Below are 22518 nucleotides of genomic sequence, written 5' to 3'. Positions count from 1 at the left end.
CCCAGCTGCTCCAAGGAGTGGTTCTTTTCTTGGAAGACAATAGATGTATCCCCTTTGGCCTGTTTTCTGCCTGTAGAATTCTAAGAGGCAGACAGCATTCTTTCCTTTTGCTGTCTGTCCCCTTTGGTTTAAGCTGTTGGGTTTTCTGCTGTGGTAGTTGGTTAGATCCGTCAGTCACAGGCTTAATCTCTTCAACAGTAGATCCTATAGCCGTGTCCTTGGTGAACATTCTAGGACAGGTTTGTACAGCAGAATTTGCCAAATCTTTTAAGGTCTGTTTTCATTTCACACAGTTCATTTTTAAGTCCGTCTTTTTCCACTTGCGTTTTACTATAAATGGCAAGTAAAACCATGCAGCCTCTTTAAGATCTTGCTACAAGTTAATCACTTAAACAAGTTCTGCCTTCCACCAGACACTTGAACATAATTCAGACAAGTTATCTGCCACTGCATGAAAAGCACTGCCCTTCCTCTGTTGTCCAATCCCATGCTCATCATTTTCCTTTACAGTGTCACTGGAAGCACCGTTACTGTCCATGTTTCTGGCCACATTCTGTTGCCGGTGCCGTGTATATTTTCTAAGACAGTAGAAACTCCTCTGTGTGGAGCTCTCCTCGCTTCCTTCTGAGCCCTCGCCAGAATCACCTGTGACGGCCAGAATTCTACCAACAGTCTCTTCAAGGCAATCTAGGCTTTTACTGTTAGGCAACTTAAAACTCTTTCAGCTTGTACACATTACCCAATCCCAAAACCGCTTCCACGTTTTAGATGTCTGCTAGTACTTCTCAGTACCAAATTCTGTCGTAGTTATGTAAAAAAAATTTTTTTGTTGTTGTTATATAGTGCCGCTGTAACAGAAATAGCACAAATGGTTGGCTTTAACACACAGAAATTTATTTTCTCACAGTTTAGGAGGCTAGAAGTCTGAATTCCCCTGATGGCGTAGTGGTTAGGTGCTACGGCTGCTAACCGAAGGCACTCCTTGGAAACTCTATGGGTTAGTTCTCCTCTGTCCCATAGGGTCACTGTGAGTCAAAATCAACTTGATGGCAGTGGGTTTTGGTTTTTTTTTTTTTTTTTTTTTTTAAGTCCAAATTCAGGGTACAGGCTGTAGGGGAAAACTGTTGGCTCTGAAGGAAGGTCCTTGTTTCTTTTGAGCTCCTGTTCCTGGGCCGTCTTCATGTGGCTAGGCATCTCTCTTCCCCCATCTCTGCTTGCTTGTCTGTTCTCTTTTATATCTCAAAAGAGGTTGATTTAACACACACCCAACACCAACCCTGTCTCATTAACATAACTCAGAAAACCCATTCCCAAATGGGATTATAACCACAAGCATAGAGGTTAGGCTTTACAACACATTTTGCAGGGGGATACGGTCAATCCATAACAGGTACCTAGAAGCGGAACTGCTGGGTCAAAAAGGAGGTTTGGCTTTAGAAGCTAGAAGCAATTTATCAAAGTGGTTGTACGTAAGCTAGCAGAGTATTATGTGTTTCAGTTATTCTACATCCACACCAATACTTGGTATTGTCAGGAGATTTTTGTTTTTGTTTTTGTTCTAGTTTGTAGTGTGGTTTTAATTTGCATTTCCTTGAGGATTAATGAGGTTGAGAACTTTTTCATGTGTTTATTGGCCATTTGGATATTGCCTTTTGTAAAGTGCCTATTAAAGTCCATTTTTCAACAGCTTGTCTTTTACTGTTGTGTAGGAGTTCTTTATATGTTTTGCAAGGTTCGATTTGAATTTTATGTCTTAAGTCATTTGATACCTTTATCTTTCCTTTTTATAGGCAATGAAATGTTGATACAACTTCTTGGATTTTTCTTTCTTTGGAAAAATTTAATTCAATATAGAAATCTTTTCTTTTGGTACTTCTTTTATTTTTAGTATCCATTTGATTAAAAAAAAAAAGATTCGGTTAAAATAAAAGTTGATATTTTCTCAACTATAATCTGTATTCCTGAGTGTTAATTTGGTAGAATCCGTATATATTGGTCAGTACGCTTTATATGAAATTTGCGTATGTATCTGTTTCGATCCTGGACTATAGGTTAAATTATGTTTCTTAAACCGTTAGCAAAGCAAAAACCCTGATATGATAGGATTAGCTTATAAAATGGCTGCTAGTTTTATGGGTGTAGTGATGGGAAAACGTTATGAAAGATTAAAACTATTAATGAAGGGAAATGTACGAGGTAAAGGAGAGGACACCTCAAGAAGAGGCAGGTAGACATCACGTGAGTATGAGGAATATAAGAAGGTAAAATTTTTCAGAATTGTTTCCTAATTACTTGGATGTGGAGAGGGGACAACTCTATATGCTTTGCAGTGGAGACTGTGGTTTTTTGTTTATTTATGCGTAGCCTTCCAGAAAGGATAAAAAGTGGCTTGTAGGGACACAAGAAAATGTAAATAAGATAGTATAAAGTAAGGTAATATAAATTTGAAGGTGGAAATGACTTCGCAGTGTGTAATTTGCCTTCATTTTTACATTTTCAGGTAAGCAAAATGTTCTTAATGTCTCTCTACATTGATTGCTATATTGCTTTGACCAGAAACAAACCAAATCGACTGCCAAGTTAATTCTGACTCGTAGCAATACTATAGAACAGAGTAGAACTGCCCTGTAGGGTTTCCAAGGAGTGACTGTTGGGATTCGAAATGGCTGCCTTTTGGTTAGTAGCCTAACGCTTAACCACTGCACCACCAACCCTCCTGTATTGCTTCACTTTATTCTTAAAAGAAGTGAAATAATAGGTTATAATAGTTTATAGAAAAAAATAGTGTCTCAGTAAGTAAACTAATCTTAGTTTATTTGAGGAGCTTTAATATATTCATTAAAAGGAATTTTCTCTTGCAGATATATAATGAAAAAGAATTACTACAAGGGAAATTGGATCTTCTTAGTGATACCAACATGGTGGACTTTGCTATGGATGTATACAAAAACCTTTATTCTGATGATATTCCTCACGGTAAGGTTTGTCATCTTGTAAACTGTGGATATGTGTTTTAAGGTTTTGTGATTTATAAAAGAAGTTAGCCGAAAGTCTTAATTATTATTTGAATGATTTAAAGTTCTTTGGATGAAAGGTAATGTGCTGGTTACAGGTGTTACAGAAGTATGTTATTTTCTCCCTGTAAAAGACATGAAAATACTTTAAAACATTTTTGTCAGATACCTTCAGTTCTTATTAGTATGTATCATCGAAGTTGTATTTATGATTCAGATTGTAATTTTCTGAGAGTGCTGCAACTTTTTGGTTGCCAACTTGTCCAGTTAGCTTTTTGTTTGCCTTAGAGATTTTCTTTTCATGTTGAAGCATCTGGTATAGCTATGGTTCTTAAAATACAGTCCTTAGGACCAACATTAGCTGCCCTGTGAGAGCTCGTTAGAATTGCAGAGTCTTCATACTCTGTACTTATTTAATCAGAAGCTGTCTGGTGAGGCCCAGCGCTCCAGTTGGAATACTACTGTGGTATAGTATATTCCAAACCCTTCTTTTGTGCGGCAGTTACCGGTGCTGTCGAGTGGATTCTGACTCATGGTGACCCCACATGTTGCAGAGTAGAACTGTTCCATAGGGTTTTCAAACCTTTCGGAAGCAAATCACCAGGCCTTTCTTCTGAGGCACCTCTGGGTAGGTATGAACTGCCAACCTTTCAGTTAATAGACAAGCGCTTAATTGTTTGTGACCTCCAGGGTCTCCTTTGTGGTAGTAGATGTTCCTAAAAGAAAAAAAGTCCCATAAATTTAGGAAATTACCGTATACCCTTCCATGTGCATGGCATTTTAAAGATTCTAAGAACTCTGGCAGTAGAGAAATGGGATTTATTTTGTTTAAATTGACATTTTTTGAAATTTGATCATAAATCCCTTTCTGTGTTTTAGAAACACTGTTCTAATAATATACTTTATAATGTATAATGCATAAGTTACTGCACTAACATAATCATCATTTTATTTATATTGCAGTTCCCTGTAGTAACAGGAGCTCTTGTAACTTCTCTTTTAAATCTTTAAATTTTAGTTTGTGATCAAAAAAATAAACTTATTTTTTAATGAAACCTTAATCTAATGCACATTAGCAGGGCAGGCTATGTGCAAGCTTTCTCTGACTCTTAATGATGTAGTAAAAAGAGAGATATAGAATTGGGTTTGAGAGATTACAGAACTGGATTCGTAGTGAAAAGCAATTATGGACTGAGTTTAAATTCCTCATAACCTGGCAGAATACCTGTAGTAATAATATATAACCCCCCGGCCTTCTGTTTTTGACCTTTAGCACTGGAATGATACTCACTTGAGAGAATTAAATGAGAACAAATATAAACACACTTAGAATGAAGCCCTTGAAACCCAGAATCAAATAATTTCCTACCCTCTTCACACCGCCACTTCTCCAATTTCCCGTTACCTTTAAGAGTAGGAAGAGGATTCCTCCTTCCTTTCTGTACCTTTGCAGTGCTAGAAAGAAGAAATTGTGAATCAGGGAGAAATTACTGAGTTGGTGGTTCCTGACATGTGACTGTATGGGGGGTAAATATATAACGGTATATGTGTGATTTAAATAAATTTTTATAATTTCTAGAGACATCTTCAGGATGAACCTTGTAGCTTAACATTCCTTCACATTATAGTGCTACTTTGTGTCCCTAATTAGCTTTAAGAGAAAAAAGAACCACAGTTGTTGCACAACTGAAACAACTTCAGGCAGAAACAGAACCAATTGTGAAGATGTTTGAAGATCCAGAAACTACAAGGCAAATGCAGTCAACCAGGTAATCTCTTTTTAATTTGAATCCTAAAATCTTTTCTGTATTAATACAAATGTTAATTTAAACTTTTACTTAGTATCTCATAGTAAAAATTCATAATTTAAATTATAGCTTTATATATTTGGTTATTTTCATTTATGCTTATTGAGTTGGGGCAGCAGTCCTTAGTGATACATGTTAATACTAATTTTTAAAAAATTTTTTTACTGGTCATGCACACCTGATTATGCTAGGGCAGCTCTGCCCTTACCCCCCCATCCCCACCCCCACCCCCACCCCAGGAACGGTTGGCAGTATCTGGAGACAGCTGTAGGAGTGCTGTTGGCACCTAGTGAGTGGCGCCCAGGAATGCTGCTAAAGATCTTACAGTGCACAGGACAACTGCCCGCCCAAGCCTCAAACAAAGAATTATGCAGCCAAAATGTCAGTAGTCTAGAGGTTTAGAATCCCTGCGTTAGGCCAACACCTAGAGCAAATGGATTGCTTGCTGCAAGTGAAACTAGAGCTCACTTTATCACTTTGCTGCATTCTCTCATATCCTTCCAACCTCGATGCCCAGCCCAAGGAGGGTAGTGGAGAGCTGATAAGGTTATTTTACTCCTAACTTCCCCTTAGCTAGAAATAGACTTATTGTTTGGTTTCCAAAGAAAGCATGTTGCCTTAGCCTGACTTAATACATATCACCAGTTGAAGCCCTTTGAGTTATTAGAAATAATGTAAAAGTAAAATCTACTAAAATTGGATATTGCCATTGTGATAAATTTTTTGTTGCTAATATATCCTCTTGAAGAATTGCTGAAGATTTTGTCCTTGCATTTTTAGTGCTGAGTCAGAATCGACTCGACGGCAGTGGGATATTTGATCAGGAAACCCTGGTGCTGTAGTGGTTAAGAACTATGGCTGATAACAAAAAGTTTGGCAGTTCAAATCCTCCAGGTGCTCCTTGAAAACTCTGGGGCGGTTCTACTCTGTGATCAACCAAATATTTAGAGAGATTGGTTCTAAGTTTTCATTTGGGGAAGTATTACCACATATATTTGAAAAGGAGCAAATATTACATGATTACTACACCATATTATACTATACTATATATGTATATGTGCGCACACACACAGTTGTGTGTGTGTGTCTGTATATACTACTTGTTTCTTCTTAGAAATTACAGACCTTCAAGCCACATATAATTGCCCACAAAGAGACAGTGGAAATGATTTAGGTATTTGAGGCTAACAGCAAGCTTAGGTTGGCTTAGTGTAGTCACTTAAATACTGGGAAATAATGTGACTAGGCTATGAATAAGATGAATACAGATATGCTTACCAAATACTAGAAAGGGGACTCCTTTTAGCTTAATAGGCATTAAATTGGTGATGCAAAAAAAGCTGGAATTAATGGATTATAAACTTGTAACCTAAGTATACTTATAAGCTACTTAACTACAAAATAGTGACTTCCTCTCACCAATTCTCCCTTTTTAAAATGTTACAGAACATAGTATTGTACTTCTAAGGCTTTCCAAGAAATGTCCTATTAGCAAAGGACAGTGATTATATACCTGGGGGATGTAAGGAATATTATACAAAGTGAGTCTGTGATGCATAGCAGGTGTCACATTTTTTTGAAAAAAATTTATGTTAAAATTTCATGCATGTTATATATTCAATATTAAAATGTTATTTTTACTGATATCTCCTCCTCCTCAAATCTTCAAGTTAGATTATGCTCCCAAAAGACACTCCCTGGCATAGTCCTTAGGAGAAGCATAAGAAAATGTTTTCATTTTTAAAAAATGCCTGGAAGGTGGGCATAAGTTAAATTGTTATGTTTGATACTTTGGTGTGGATAATATTAATTATACTGGGCATGTAGCACAGGTAGTATGTAAGTTAGGAAGGATTTATTAATCTTATAAATTTTCTAAATCACTGTCATTGTGAAAAATATTAACAGATTTTGAAGGGGACAAGATTTATTAGTAAGATTAATCCCTACTATTTTGTATAGTATTTATTTTAGTTTCTATTATATAATAAAAATATATAATCTGTCAGAAATCTAACCTCAGAGAACAAATAACTTTCCCGGTGGGTTACCACCTATGTAAGCTATTGACCGCAGTATAAAAATAGTCAGAATCTTGTCGCATTTCATGTTCTGGTAAAACAGTTCATTTGATTTTCAGTTAGAACTAGAAAAATGTGAAAGTGTGTTTTAAAGCTTTTAATTCTCTTTGTATTCTTATTCCTTGTGTTCAAAACATGTAATATTTTATTTATTTTGTTCTGGAAGTCTTATTTCTAGTGCTGAAATATTAACACATTTAAAGTGATTTTATGTGTGCAGTTACTTCAAAGTTGGATGTGCTTATTTTATTTCCTCTGGCCTATAAAATACAATAATTGTGTTTGTTATTAAGGGATGGTCGGATGTTATTTGACTACCTGGCGGACAAGCATGGTGTAAGTGTTGTTTTTAAAATACCTTACAGCTACTGTGTTGTAATAAGGCTAATTAAAGACTAGTGCCATACAGGTAGGTTCACAACTTAACAGTAATGTAATTTCCAGGTTAACTTATTAAGTATAATATATGGTATGTTTTTGAAACTTTTTAAAAAATCGATGCTGTTTCCGATAGGACCATATATGTACTTAATTCGCCACTAGTTCCGCAGAAATTCTCAAAATTTTTTTTCACAATAATCATATAATAGCATTTTATATTGGGTATTTTCTTATGGGTTAACAAGTAAGGACAAAATTACATTTGAATTAGTAATGTGTTCAACAGCAGAATTAAGTAATACCTGGCTACCATGTGGAATACAGTAGCCCTTGGCGTTATCAAGGCCTTCGTAAACCTCCATATTCACAAATACAGAAATGTTCTTATAGGCCCCTTTTTAACCATCTCACAATCTCTTTTCCCTTGTGTTAACCCTAAATTTGAAGCTTTGCTTTTATTTAATTCTTTAACTTGCATTGAAGTTTAATCTCTCACTTAACAAGCTGTAATGAGAGACTTGCTGACCACTGTGCAAATTGCCCCTTCTGGTTTCTGTATAGATTGTTCAATGGATTTGTTAATGTTTTAATTCTAAGCCTTTCTTTTAGATTTCTTCACTTGTACTTTGCTTGCATCATTAACTGTGAAAGTTATTATTTTGGGACCATTTTCACAGAGACCATAAGTTTACATATTATTCATCCAGAACTACAAACCTTTGCAGGGTCGTATATGCTTGGTAGTTGGCTAAGTTCAGTTACCAGCTCTAGGACTCACTCCCTAGACCTTTAGCTGCAGTTCAAGTTTGTATCAATTTTGGGTTTTGGATTATCACAACAAATTCAGTATCATTATGATTCATAACACTTTGAGGTCAAAACTGCAAATGTTAGATGCACCTGTTCTCTGATGCACACTTTAAAGGTCAACTGATTCTCTGACCGTGATATTTATTTTGGGGGGTAACCTTTGAAAGAGTTTGAAAGAATTACTTCTGGAGGTTTTAAAAAAGTAAATGGATTCTATTTTAAAACTCAGAATAGAAAGTAAAGCATAATCTTTTCTGTTTAGTTCAGGCAGGAATATTTAGACACTCTCTACAGGTATGCAAAATTCCAGTATGAATGTGGAAATTACTCAGGAGCAGCAGAATATCTTTACTTTTTTAGAGTGCTGGTAAGTATTTTAATTTTTTTTTTTCACCTCTTTTGTAGGATTCTTGTGGTTGTCCAAAACATCTGTAGATTGGGGTCTGTCCGTTAAGTTTTCGACAGTTGTTGGCAAATGGAGAAAAAACAAAAATACTCCCCAGCAAACAGAAAACAGGACCTTAAAATTTGTAGGGAGATTTAACTCATCTTTGAAATCCAAAATTAGGAACTACTGATTTGGTGTCTTATTTCGTATAATTCTATAATTTTAGCATTAGCAGAATTCTGTCATGTAATGGATTTGGTATTATTATATTACTATATAGCACAGTGAGTGGTACGTTGTAGGTGCTTAATAAATATTTATTGAACAAATCCATTATTCCTAATTTTAATTCAATATTCTGTGCTATGTGTATTCCTTGAGTTTGTTCTAAACAATTGTGAAGTTCTCGTGATATTTAAAAAATATTATGCCTCAATATTAACTTCTTTCCATTTACTTTGGAGACCCTAGTGGTGTAGTGGTTAAGAGATAAAGCTGCTAACCAGAAGATCAGCAGTTCGAGTCCACCCTGTGTTCCTTGGGAACCCTATGGGGCTGTTCTACTCTGTCTTAGAGGGTTGCTATGAGTCAAAATAGACTAGATGGCGATGGGTTTGGTTTTTTTTTTTTTTGGTTTTGGAAACCCTGGTGACATAATGGTTAAGTGCTACAGCTGCTAACCAAAAGGTCGGCAGTTCGAATCCACCAGGCGCTCCTTGGAAACTCTGTGGTACAGTTCTGCTCTGTCTTATAGGGTTGATATGAGTACGAATCGACAGTGACGGGTTTTTTTTTCCCCCGTCCTTAGTGATTAAAATATTATAAAGGTCAATGATTTGTTTGATATGTAGTGGGTAGAGGAATTTAAATGGCACTATTACAGCAAAAGGAATAATTGCTAACCATTAAGTACCCTGGTATTGTCATTTGTCTCTTTGACAAGTTCCTGGATTCATTGCTTTTGTTAGGGAAGGAGAGTTGTATGAAATCAAAGGGAAAAATCAAGCCTTCAGATTGACAGATTACTTTTTCTTTCTATCTTCTGTTTAGGTAATTGTAGTAATAAATTCCTTCTAGATTTTTCGAAATGCTTGTTTTAACTACCCTCTCTTTTGAAATACTGTAATTTGTTGCTCATTTAGGGTTAGTAAGGAAGTACTTAAGTCTCTGATTTCTCTAGGTAATCCTAGAAGTTGGGAAAAGACCACTTATGACAGGGACTTTTTCTCTTCCAACCTTGGAAAGATTAGTTTCTTTTACCTTTGTTTTCTGGTGCATGTTTCATAACTTCTCCAACTACATGCCACAAAGAAAAGGCGTTTTGTGACTGTTATCGTTGGTTGTTTTTTAGGAAATGAAATTTTCCCTTTTTTGGGAGGAGGGCAGGGATTGTTGTCATTGACTTAGGTAATTCTGACACTTAAAAAATTAATCTCTTTTTTTAGGACTGACTACTATCCTTCTTTAAAGAAGTAAAGACTTCTTGGTCTATTTTGAAATTTGGTTTGAAAATGTTAATTTTTTTCCTACTCCCATTTGTAAGTGAATTCTTACGCATTAGCAGTGGTTAGCTTGCAAGAGCATTGAAGGTAATCAGTGATGCTAAACTTGTAGTGGCTTATCAGAAAATTCCATCAGTCTTACTTCGAATATTATGAAGGATTTAGGAGAGCAAAAGTTGATTACTTTGGGACTGTAAACAGCTTAAACCAGGATTGTAAAATCAGAAGCCTGATATGATTACAGGTACATGAAAAGAGTTGGTTATTCATATCATTTGTTAATGCTGGGAGTGAATTTTGAGAATGAAGATTTAGTGTCGTGTTAGAGTTTCAGCACAGTAAATTTATTGTTGCTGGTCAGTGAGTGAATGTGACATTTTGCTAAGACATGGAAACTTAAGGTAACTGCTGGAAAATCCAGATATTGAAACTCTTCTAGCATATCCACCCTTGAAAGCAGGTTGGTATGAAGAGCCAACTGTAATGACATGGAGCTGAGCCAGAGCACCAGTACACATGAACCTTTTGGGGATTGAAAAATCTGCTGCACTGCTACAAAAACCTTTTATCCTGACATATATAACATATTCTAGTTTTACTAGCAACATTATGTTGTATGGTTTTATAATTAGTCTAAAAATTTCTACAAGTGGTAGGTATATACTTAAAGGTTTGGGGAGTTTTTGAGTTTACTTTTATGTATATATAATAAATCCAAGTTAGATTCCTGTGTTTAAAAATCTCTGGGTTGGTTTTGAGCTTTTGCATTGCCCCTAATATACTCTTGTGCTGGAACTCAAACTGTGGTGTTAGGATATTTTGGTTAAGTGATTGAATACCATGATCTGAACACAAAATTGTTTTATGTTAAGAGTAGTGATTTATGCAGTGATTAGATAGTGCTTAGAAGTTACGTGCAATTTAGTTTTAATTCATTTTTGTACGTTTATCTCGTGTTGTGCCTCAAAACATTTTAAGTAAGAGGGAGTTTGTTACTTCCCATTGATATATTGGGAGAGGCTAACAAATCTAAGTTTAAAGCAATAGATTATTTTACGTCTTTTGCATTTAGATAGTCATTATTATAAAACCTATGCATTTGTTAACAAAGATAAAAATCCTGTTTTTGGATTTTGAGGTGGAAAATGTCAGTGTTTTGCTTACTGATTTATTTAGTTTTATCTTTTTGTAGTACCCTTTTTCATTTCTCCATTCTTTTCTGGTGGTTGGTTATTCCCTATGGTTAGGGAAACATAAGCTATGAAAGGACCATTGTAACTGTGATCTGAGATTAGAATTTGACTCTCTGAGTGACCTATTGTAGCTCGGTGTTGTATAACTTAAAGCTGTGTGACCCTAGAATCTATTTTTAAAAAGATTTGGTGACTTTTAGTATCCATCAAGAGTGTTTAGGTGTACTGTGTTTGATTGTGAAACTTCTTCCTTTGATTTATGCTCTGGGAAATGAGTTAATTTCAAATGAAATGTTGGAACAGATTTGGTAGGAATATTTGAACATTTTTGTTTCGGAAGTTATTAATACTGTTAGTTAATTATTTTGTTAAAATCTGCCCTCACTGTGGCCTTTGGTCTGGCTCCAAAGTATAGCCCCTTCACCGATCCAGCAGCTTTTTGAAATAGTGATGTTTAGGTGCTAGCACTGTTGGTGAGCACATATATTTATTTATTGGTAGCTTCCCCCCAACTCAGCATTTAAAATTTCTTTACTGTGAAGTGTGTACTTTGGGTTTAAAGATATTTGAGGCTCAAGCCAACTTGAGCAAAGATGACTTTTGGAAGCTTTAGGGTCTTGGCTGGAGTTTTGGGTCTGATGTATCTAGTTTGATAATATCAGCATAAAAATGTCTGTTTCATCCTGATTCTCAGATACACAAGTTCTCATATTTTAACATCTGAAATTGGAGCGTGTTTTAAAAACTGGTGATATGTTAATTATAGGATTGTGTTTGGTTTTGGAAACAAAATAATAGTGTATCTTAAATTTGATGGCATTGTAGCTTCAACAAAATATGTTAGTACTCAGATTTCCTTTCTTTTAAGGATCAAACATTTTATCCTTCATAATTAAAACAGTTATTTCATGGATTTTTAAAAGTCAACATTTTAATATCAGTGAGTTTTGACAAATGTATATATGCCTGTGTAACCCACCCAAATTGAGACAGAATGTATCTGTCACCTCAAAAGACCCTTTGTGTTCCTCTCCGTTCATTTCTTATTCCTGCCCTAGGCATCTGTTGATTTTCTTTCTGTTCCTGGGGGCGAGTTAACCAGTAAGCAAGGTATGCACAGGCTTGCTTGTGCTTACCTACTAATCTGTAGCATACAATTTCACATGGGTTTCACCACATTTTTGATGTGGTAAAAAAAACAGGTGAAATTGTGCACTGTTGATTAGTGTCTTAGTTATCTAGTGCTGCTAGTGGATGGCTTTAAGAAAGAAAAATTGTCTCACAGTCTAGGGGGCTAAAAATTCAGGGTGCTGGCTCCAGGGGAAGGCTTTCTGTATTAGCCCTGGGGGAAGGCCCTTGTCATCAGTCTTTGCCTGGTCTAGGAGCTTCTCAGTGCAGAGACCCTGGGTCCAAAAGACATGCTCCCCTCCTGGTTCTTCATTCTTGGTGACATGGGGTCCCCTGTCTCTCTGCTTCCTTCTCTCTTTTATATCTCAAAAAAGATTGACTCAAGATACAACCTGATCTTGAAGATTGAGTCCTGCCTCATTAACATAACTGCCTCTAATCCTGCCTTATTAACATCAAAGAGATAGGATTTACAACACATAGTAAAATCACATCAGATGACAAAATGATAGACAGTTATACAGTACAGGGAATCATGTCCTAGCCAAGTTGACACACATGTTGGGGGGACACAGTTCAATCCTTAACAATAAGTAAGCCCATGCATACCTTGTTTATTGGGTAATCTGTCCCTCTTTGTTCCTGTAGATTAGTTTTGCTTATTCTGGAATTTGATGTAAATGGAATGATATGGTATGTATGCTTATGTCTGGCTTATTTAAAATAGCGTTTTTTTGCTCCGTGATTTCATTTATTTAGCATTCTTTTTAATTTCGATGAAGGTTTTACAGAACAAGTTAGCTTCTCATTAAACAATTAGTACACATATCGTTTTGTGACATTGGTTGCCAACCTCACGGCATGTCAACACTCCCCTTCTTGACCCTAGGTTCCCTAGTACCAGCTTTCCTGACCCCTCCTGTCTTCTCATCCATGCCCCTGGGCTGGTGTGCCAGTTTAGTCTCCTTTTGTTTTATGGCCATGTCTAATCTTTGGCTGAAGGGCGAACCTCAGGAGTGACTTCATTACTGAGCTAAAAGAGTGTCTGGGGGCCATACTCTCAGGATTTCTCCAGTATGTTAGACCAGTAAGCCTGGTCTTTTTGTGTGTGTGTTAGAATTTTGTTCTACATTTTTCTCCAGCTCTGTCCATGACTGTCTATTGTGATCCCTGTCAGAATATTCGGTAATGGTAGCCGGGCACCATCTAGTTGTGCTGGACTAAGTCTTGTGGAGGCTGTGGTACTTGTGGTCCATTAGTCACATATACTGATCTTTCCTTTGTATCTTTGGTTTTCTTCATTCTCGCTTGCTCCAGACAGGGTGAGACCAGTGGGGTATCTTAGATGGCTGTATTTAGCATTCTTGGAATGACAAAATTATAGAAATGGAGAACAGATTAGAGGTAACCAGCAGCTAATGAAGGGACTGGTGGGGAAAGAAGTGGGTCTGGCTATAAAAGGGCAACATGAGAAGTCCTTGTGGTGATAGAAATGTTCTGTATCTTGATTGTACCAGTGTCAGTATCCTGGTTATGATAGTATATTATAGCATTGCAAGATTGAACAGTAAGTTTTTGAGATTCGCTCATGTTATTATGTGTATCAGAAGTTAGTTTCTTTGTATTGCTGAGTAGTAGTCCATTCTGTGAACATATCACAATTTGTTTAACTATGCCTGTTGGTGAACATTTGGACTACTTCCAGTTTTTATTTATTATAAATAAAGGTGTCATGAATATTCATGTACAGCTTATTTTATAGACATGCTTTGTGATATAATAGGAACCACTGATTTTGTGGCTATCTTTAAAAATTTAATTTCACAACAACTGAGGTAGAGCCTATTACTGTTCCTATTTTATAGATGAGGAAGCTAAAGCACAGTTGCAGTTGAGTCAGTTCTGACTCATGGCAACCCCATGTGTGCAGAGTGGAACTGCTGTATAGTGTTTCCAAGGCAGTGACCTTCCAGAAGTAGATCGTCAGGCCTGTCTTCTGAGGCACCACTGGATGGGTTTCAACTGCCAACGTTTCAGCTAATAGTGCTTAACCATTGGCACCACCCAGTTAGCCTGTATATGTATAATAAGTGGTAGACTGAGAATACTTGGTATCTAGATTTCAGATCCTGCCCATGCAATTTAACTTGTAATTATTATATATGCTAATAGCGTCTTACAATTATACTACCATGTAAGTGCTTTGAAAAAATTGTAAATTTCACCTTGGGGTATAGAAATATATTTGTCTCCCTCCAACACTCATCATTTGCTTCTGGTGCTTTAGCACATATGATAAATTCAGTGTCATTCTGCGTAGTTCCATTGCCTTGTTCTAAGGGAGTCGTGCTTTACTCATATTTGTTATTAGCCTGGTTCTTTGTGTTTTGATTTTTTTGACCTTCTTCCACCAGTGGAGAAATGAGATGGGGATGGCCCTCAATTCTCCTTTTTTGTAGACTAAGACTATGCTATAAAATTTGTAGCTTCTATTGCTCTAACATCAAGTTGCCTGTTTCTGAGTCAGGAGTCCCTGGGTGGCGCAAATGACTAATTACTGCGCTGGTAGCTGAAAGGTTGGCTGTCAGACCCACCCAGAGTCACCTCGGAAGACAGGCCTGACGATCTGCTTTTAAAAGGTCAAGCTATTGAAACCCTATGGAGCAGTTATACTCTGCACACACGGGTTTGCCATGAGTTGGAATCAACAGCAACTAACAGCAGTAAGCACAACATGTTTGAATCTGGATCCAGCAGTTATTTACTAGGAATGTAATTTTGGACAAGTCATTTACTCTCCATGTATCAGTTCCCCACTGTAAAATAAGGATAAAAATATTGTTTTGGTAAGATAATATGAGAAAACAAACCTTTATTGCTTGGTACTTAATTCCTCGATAACTATTAATTGTTGTTATTAAATGATGGACTTGAGTCCCCCCTCCCAGTAATCCTATATCAGTGTCATAATTTGTAAATTGTTGTGGAAGTAATTTCTCATTACATTTTGAAAGAGTCTACACGTCTTAATTACCCACATTTTTCCGCTGATTTTAGCAACAGATGCTCTCTGAATCTAACTTAGTTCTCAAAGTTTTAGGTGCCTAAAGTTTATCTAAAAAAGTTTACCTAGTTGTGTATAAATTATCTGAAATAGGTTACACCAAAATTAAATAGCATTCCTGTTCTGAGAGTCTTAAAAGCTAACCTTCATTTTTTGGTCTAGGTTGAATATTAAAGACTGAGTATTTTCAATAAAATTAGTTGAATGGAAGATATTTGAATCATTTTAACCAAAGTGTGTATCCAGTAAGGGCTTAGGTAACTAGAGTTTTGGGCAGTTAGCTATAGGTCTGTAGTAGACTGTATGGCTGTGTAAGGTATAAATTTTACATTATCTTTTTTCCTCCAGAGTATTCAGAAAATAATTATGATTACTTAAACAGGTTCCAGCAACAGATAGAAATGCGCTGAGTTCACTTTGGGGAAAACTGGCCTCTGAAATCTTAATGCAGAATTGGGATGCAGCCATGGAAGACCTTACACGGTTAAAAGAGACCATAGATAATAATGTGAGTTACACTGGAGTCATTTGTGGATTTACCATCTTCTACCAATTTTGTGTCTTTCATAGTTTCTGATAAGGAAAACACTATGTACTTAAATAAGCCAATATGTTCAGATTAGCTTTCGTTGACCTGACATAAAAATTATAGTGGATCAGCGGGTTGACTAGTTTCACTGAAGGTCCTTGAAGGAAACTGTGAAACTTCTTTTGGTTCTTAGAGAAAAGAAGCCAATTTTCATTTCTGTTACGGCTGTGTTCCTTTTTTTAATGCCCGTGAAAATGACACAATACTGTCAGTGCCAGGTATTATTGACAGTCCTATGCAGAAGATAGGAGCCTTGGTGACACAGTGGTTAAGTGCTTGGCTGCTAACGGAACTGCAGCAGTTTGAACCCACCAGCCCCTCTGCAGGAAAAAGATGTGGGAGTCTGCTTCCTTGGATTTACAGCCTTGGAAACCCTATGGGGCAGTTCTACCCTGTCCTATAGGATCGTTATGAGTCAGAATTGACTCAGTAACAATGGGTTTGGTTTGGTTTGGTTTATGCAGAAGAGGACAGTTTTCATCCACAGTTAATGTCCGGTAAAATTACTACCTAGGGAATGTTTAGTTCAGTCCATTTTAAAATGTTTTCTGAAATGAGTGTAATTTACAGCTTCTGTAAGAATGGTTTAGCAGATGTTACTGAATCTGTCTTTGAGAACAGTATGATAGTTTTGAACATTGGAGATTATGTAGAGAGTAGGAAGTACAGAAAATCACATTTCAACAATAATGACCTTAGTGAAGGTGCTAGTTTTTAGTTAAAATCTTGCAATCAGCAATGTTTGTTTTTATTCCTTTTCAGCTTTTTCATATACTCATATTTCTCTTATGTACATTTTTAAACCCTTTAGTCTGTGAGTTCTCCACTCCAGTCTCTTCAGCAGCGAACATGGCTCATTCATTGGTCTCTGTTTGTTTTCTTCAACCACCCCAAAGGCCGTGATAACATTATTGATCTCTTCCTTTACCAGCCACAGTAAGTTATTTCACGATATGATTTTGGCTTTAATTATGTGAAATTACATAGAATTTTTTAAAGCTTAATTTGTATTCTTTAACGTTTGGATTTGTTGTCACTCATTTTTTTTCCTTTTTGTATGGTAGATTTGTTTTTTAATTGATGCTTAGTGTAACTCTTAAGTAAGTTATTTGATAAATGTAGGCCTATGCTATTTAGAGTATAGTCCCTGGGCCAGCAATGTAGGCATGCAGAATCTCAGGCCTCATCCTGGAAGAACTGAATCAGAATCTGAATTTTAATAAGATTGGAGGTAGTTCATGTGCATATTAAAGTTTTAGAAATATGGCTCTAGGCCATATTATTTGGAAGGAATATGTACATCCCGCATCAGAATCCTATTTAATATCATCTTTGCTCCACCATCCAGCTCTGTTTAATCTTAAAATCGTAAGACATTCATTGCTATAAATTAAACCATTCTACGGTTGACTAGAGATGTGTTTTTTTTTTTGTTTTTTTTTTTTTTAATTTTCCAATTGAGATCAAGTGCTCTGAAACTTCTGCCCATTATTTTCTTATTTGGCTAGAACAACACAAAACAAGATGGCCTTATGTAAACACTTCGGATATTTGAAGATGATTTTTCGTTCTCTTCTTCCTCCAGACTAAATATCCTTGGTTTTAGCATATTTTTTTCAGACTCTTTAGTATTGTGGTTACCTTCCTTAGATATTCTCCAGTTTATCCTTCTCCTTAAATTTTGGATCTTCAAAATTGAACACCTTATTCTAAGGTTATTATCTAAGCTTTCTAAGATTACAGTGGCACTATTAGCTCCTACTAGCTGTTAATACAGCTCAAGATTACAATAATATATTTCAGCAGTTACGTCACAGTATGGCTTATATTAACTATATAATTAGCTAAATTTCACATAAATACCATCGAGCCATACTTTTGTCATTTGTTAATCTAAATGAAGATATTATAGTTTTATTACTTTGTGATAGTTATGATTACAGTTTCATGCAGTAGCTGAGACATACCAACTTTGGATGAATCTGGAGTATACAGAAGGATGACTGATAAATCATTGCAAGATATTTGGGGATTTGATGAGTGAAATAGGTAAATAATAGTCTTTAATATTAAACTATCCATGTATCTTATAAAAAAAGATGTTTTATGAAAATTTCAATCTCATGCTAAGAATTAAGGATATATTTCTCAATATTTATAGAGATTAATTAAACATGCTTTCAAATGAGAAAAGATTGAAAAATAATAACTAACATTTACTATTTCACCTTTCTCCTAAATAAAACCTGTGAGATTGTTAGAAGTACTGATTGACACCCCCAAAATCAGGAGTGAGAAGATGAGCTTACCCTGAATGAGCAGTTGTTGTGTGCCATTGAGTCAATTCTGACTTATAGTGCCTCTGTAAGATAAAGTAGAATTACCCAATAGGGTTTCCTAGGTTATAATCTTTATGCAAGCAGATTGCCAAGTCTTTTCTCCCAAAGAGCCACCTGTGGTTTGAACCATTAACCTTTCGATTAGCCACCCAGTGGCTCCTTGCACTAACCATTGTACCACCAGGGCTCCTTGATGAGCAGCGTTAACGCTAATATTGAAGCCTGTGACTACTTCCAAACGTGAGGCCTGTTGAATGGATTAAGAATAAGGAAAGCTTTTGCTGCACTCGGCCATAGGAATCACTAGGGAATGGCTTTCCATGCTGCCACTCACTGGTAGTCCTGCTCTCCAAATTTTTTAGTTATATATGTATCCAAAAAACAACATTAAATTCAACTGGCTCTTTGAAGATTTTCAGTAATGAAAGGTTGTATGAAAAATAAGAGAAATAACAGTATTCAACCCTACTGTGAAAATTCTATAATGCAAATAAAGGGAAAACTGTGGATTAATTCCTGTCAATTTTATGGCTGATATGAAATTAAGCAGAACATGTTTAATTCTCTAGTAGAATCATTTGTTATGGGTATTAGAAATACTAAATAGCGTAACTGAGATCCTAGAAAATTTTTGCAAAACATACACCAATCCAACCAGTTCTACGTGTACAATTCAGTGGTATTGATTATATTCAAGTTGTGCCTCCATGCTCATTATCCTTTTCTGAGCTGTTCCTCCTCTCTTAACGTAAACTCACTGCCCCCTAAGGTTCCTGTCTTGTCTGCCAAGTTGCTGTTGTCACTTTGAACCCATATACCCAGAACCCAGTGCTGTTGAGTCGATTCTGACTCATAGCGACCCTATAGAACCCATACAGATAGTTCTTAAAAGAGCAAAATGCTCAAGGCAGACATATTTTACTAGTTAAGCTAAACTCTTGTTTGGCTTTAAGAAGACTTCAGGGGATATTTTTGGTTAAAGTTATAAAGATTATCTCAGAGCAATAGTTTCAGGGGTTCATCCAGCCCCCATGGCTCCGGAAAGTCTGGAGTCCTTGAGAATTTGAAATTCTGTTCTGCATTTTCCTCCCTTTGATCAGGATTTATCTGTAGAATCTTTGATCAAAATGTTCAATAACGGTAGCCAGGCACCATCCAGTTCTTCTGCTCACATGACAAAGGAGGCAGCAGTTCATGGAAGCAATTAGCCATGCATTCCATATTTTCGCCCTATTCCTGACTCTCCTTCCTCTTGCCCCAGACAAATGGAGACCAGTGGTTGCACCTGCCTTGGATGGTTCTTGTTGGCTTTTAAGACCCCAGGCAGTACACGATGAACCAGGAGGTAGAACAGAAGCACTAAACATGTTACTAGGCCAATTAATTGTGATGACCTGTGAAACCATTACCCTAAACCTCCAAATCAAGGAACCAAATCCTATGAGGGCTTGGCTAAAACCTTTATTAAAATCAAAGAAAAGCATTAACGGAGATAATGAAAATAAAATTAGCAATGTATTAGAAAATTTTGAAATTAGTATTTTTAAAACTGGTCGTTTTAGGTAGCCAATAATAAATGAAGAAAGATGAAAACAAAATTAGAAATGAGAATGGCTTTATTTTTATTGATTTAAATTTTTTGGAAGAAAAATAACATCAGAAATACCTTTGACAATATTATTGTTACATGGCAATGGTTTTTAAACTTTTTGTCTTGGAATCCCTTTACAACTATTAAAAATTATTGAGTGTTATTTTATGTTGGCTGTGTATATTGATATATACTATATTAGAAATTAAAACAAACTTTAAAATATTTATTAATTGATTTAATACGTATTAGTAAAATGATCAGATCTGACGTGATTTTTTTTTTTATGAAAAATAACTGTAGTTTTAAAATGAGAAAAATTAGATGAGACCTCATCAATTTCTGGCTTAATTGACAGCTGAATATTAATACCTGCATCTATACCTGAATTTCATTCAGTCTCTGTGGTGTTTTATTTTGGTCAAAGTACACCCACTCCTCACTTTGGCTAGATTCCAAAGACCAGGCCTGTATGGGAAAATTGGCATTATGCAAAAATGAGTTTTTTTTTTTTTCCTGTTTTCAGACTATCCATTTGTCTGATTTTTTTTTTTTTTAATTTACAAAATACAATCATAGAAATAATGTCAGCTAAGATTTACTGTTGTGCTCATCATTGTAGCGAGTCCAGTTACAATTTATTCCTTTGTAGAGAAGGAGGCTTGGAGGAGACAAAGCTGGATAAAGCTAGGCTACATAACTTTTTTTTTTTTTCCTTCTGTGCTGGATTAGGCTTCCTTTGCTGAGCCGTCTCCAGGTCTCTACCCCCACCCCTGCAAGCCCTGCATTCCTGATGCCAGAGCCTGCCCTGCCCTCTGGGCCTGGAAAGTACCTAGGGGCTTACTGAGGTCAAGGCTTCAGGCCTAGTTCTGCTCACTTTGAGCTGTCATTGGAAACCCTGCTGGCATAGTGGTTAAGAGCTACTTCTGCTAACCAAAAGGTCGGCAGTTTGAATCCACCAGGCGCTCCTTGGAAACCCCTATGGGGCAGTTCTCTGTCCTACAGGGTCGCTATGAGATGGAATTGATTTAACGGAAGCCAGTTTGGTTTTTCGTTTTTCAAACTCGCAGGCATTTCTTGCAGATAACCTCTTTGATGCCTCTTTCTTTCCTCCCTTACTGTGCCACAGCAGTTTTAAGCTGCAGGACCTCAGGCCACATAGGAGCTGGGAACCCAGAACAGGTGCCCACTGGCTCTTTGCTGCCTGCCTGCCCACCCTGTGGCAGTGGTCATGGAGGAGGCCAGTTCTGTGTGGCAGCTGGATGTGCACCTCCGGAGGCTACCTGGAGACCCTCCTCGAGGGAGGGGATGCTATGCAACTGTTGCTTCCATGCACATTGCCTCATTAATGTGCAAAATAGTGGAATAGTAGATGTTTTACTCTTGTCAGTAGATGTGAAATGTTGGATAATGAGATAGTTGGTAAGGGAGAAGTGGGCTTATATGAAGAAACTCTAGCCTCACATACCTGTAGATGGAAAACAGGTGTTTTCAGATAATTGTGGATATTTTTCTTTGATGATACACCAAAATGCAACAAGTAATTTTTTAAAGGTTATTTGTAATTTGGAATCTGAATCCTATCAGTGAACTTTTTGTATTCTGATATATTAAACTGTATTAGTCTGTCTTGTACTTTGAGTGGACCTTTTACCCATGCATGATTTTATAGCAGGATGCATTGGTTGTATAGAAAATACTGGTTCAGTGAGTTAGGCATATCATCCAAATGTGTTGACACATTACGTCGTATAATACTAGCAATCATTTATTAATATCACTACCAAACTTCTTAGAAGAGGCTTTAAGTATTAGAAGGCAGTCAAGCTCCTAGTGGCAGATAAAAGCTTTCCAAAAGTCTAGTTTTTCTTGAAAGCTCTAATTTTATCATTGGCAGCATCTGCAGTTGTTTTTCTTGAAATGACAGACTCCATACATTCATTTTATAGAAAAATATCTGCCAGATAACCAAGTCTTAATAGCAGTGTTTTGTCTGTCTGTCAAGTAAAAATGGTATTCTGTGCAAAAAGCAGCTCATTGAGTTGGCAGCTCAATCACACAAGTGTTTTTCCTTAAAACAACCATGACGCTGAAGTATATAGCAGAAAAGCTTTGTGCATACGTCCCATTTAGTCATACAGAATGATGTACATTCAAGGGTTGAGATATTTAAAAATTGATACTTTTAACTGCCTAATGAAGGAAATTTTTAAGTGAAACTGGCATTTTGTCCTACTTCAAGCATGTTTTGGTGAAAAATACAGTGACTGCTAGGATATTCTTTAAGTGGGATAGCTACTGTCTGTTCAGACATGTAATTTGCATGTCCACAATCAGTGTGTCTTTTTCAATTGTTTCTGTTAGAAGAGGTTAATGGAGAAAGTATCATATTCTTTCTGTTTTTAAGTTCTGATAGCACAGGAATACAGTTAAATGAGGTTGATTGAGTACATGTTAAATTGATACTTTATATAGGCTGTGAATTTCAATTTTTTGTTTTTATAATATAGAAGTACTTTGGAGATAATTTGTGCATTTGTCCTTGAAGTGAAAATTTAGATGCTAATGCAGGTTAAGGTCTCTTACACCATATATATTACCATTTCTGCCATAATTAATTCTGAATCTAA

General features: G+C 36.3%; 1 protein-coding gene across 3 annotated transcripts in view; it reads left to right on the top strand.

Annotated features, from left to right (window-relative positions):
- The window catches only part of EIF3E (eukaryotic translation initiation factor 3 subunit E), a 46274-nt gene that overhangs the window by 5360 nt on the left and 18396 nt on the right, over nt 1–22518 (top strand). The window contains exons 2-8 of one of the 3 annotated variants that reach the window (XM_064267999.1): nt 2862–2976; nt 3517–3642; nt 4666–4783; nt 7197–7239; nt 8357–8461; nt 15752–15877; nt 16770–16894. In XM_064267999.1, the coding sequence (XP_064124069.1) occupies nt 2862–2976; nt 3517–3642; nt 4666–4783; nt 7197–7239; nt 8357–8461; nt 15752–15877; nt 16770–16894 (758 nt within the window). The remainder of the gene's footprint in view (nt 1–2861; nt 2977–3516; nt 3643–4665; nt 4784–7196; nt 7240–8356; nt 8462–15751; nt 15878–16769; nt 16895–22518) is intronic. The other 2 variants (XM_003408434.4, XM_064268000.1) reach the window with 2 other exon arrangements.

The sequence above is a fragment of the Loxodonta africana genome, chromosome 14 (genome assembly GCF_030014295.1).
Source record: "Loxodonta africana isolate mLoxAfr1 chromosome 14, mLoxAfr1.hap2, whole genome shotgun sequence".
NCBI lineage: Eukaryota > Metazoa > Chordata > Mammalia > Proboscidea > Elephantidae > Loxodonta > Loxodonta africana.
The sequence above is the reverse complement of the archived record's forward strand: the minus strand, read 5'-3'. Positions and strand labels throughout refer to the sequence as shown.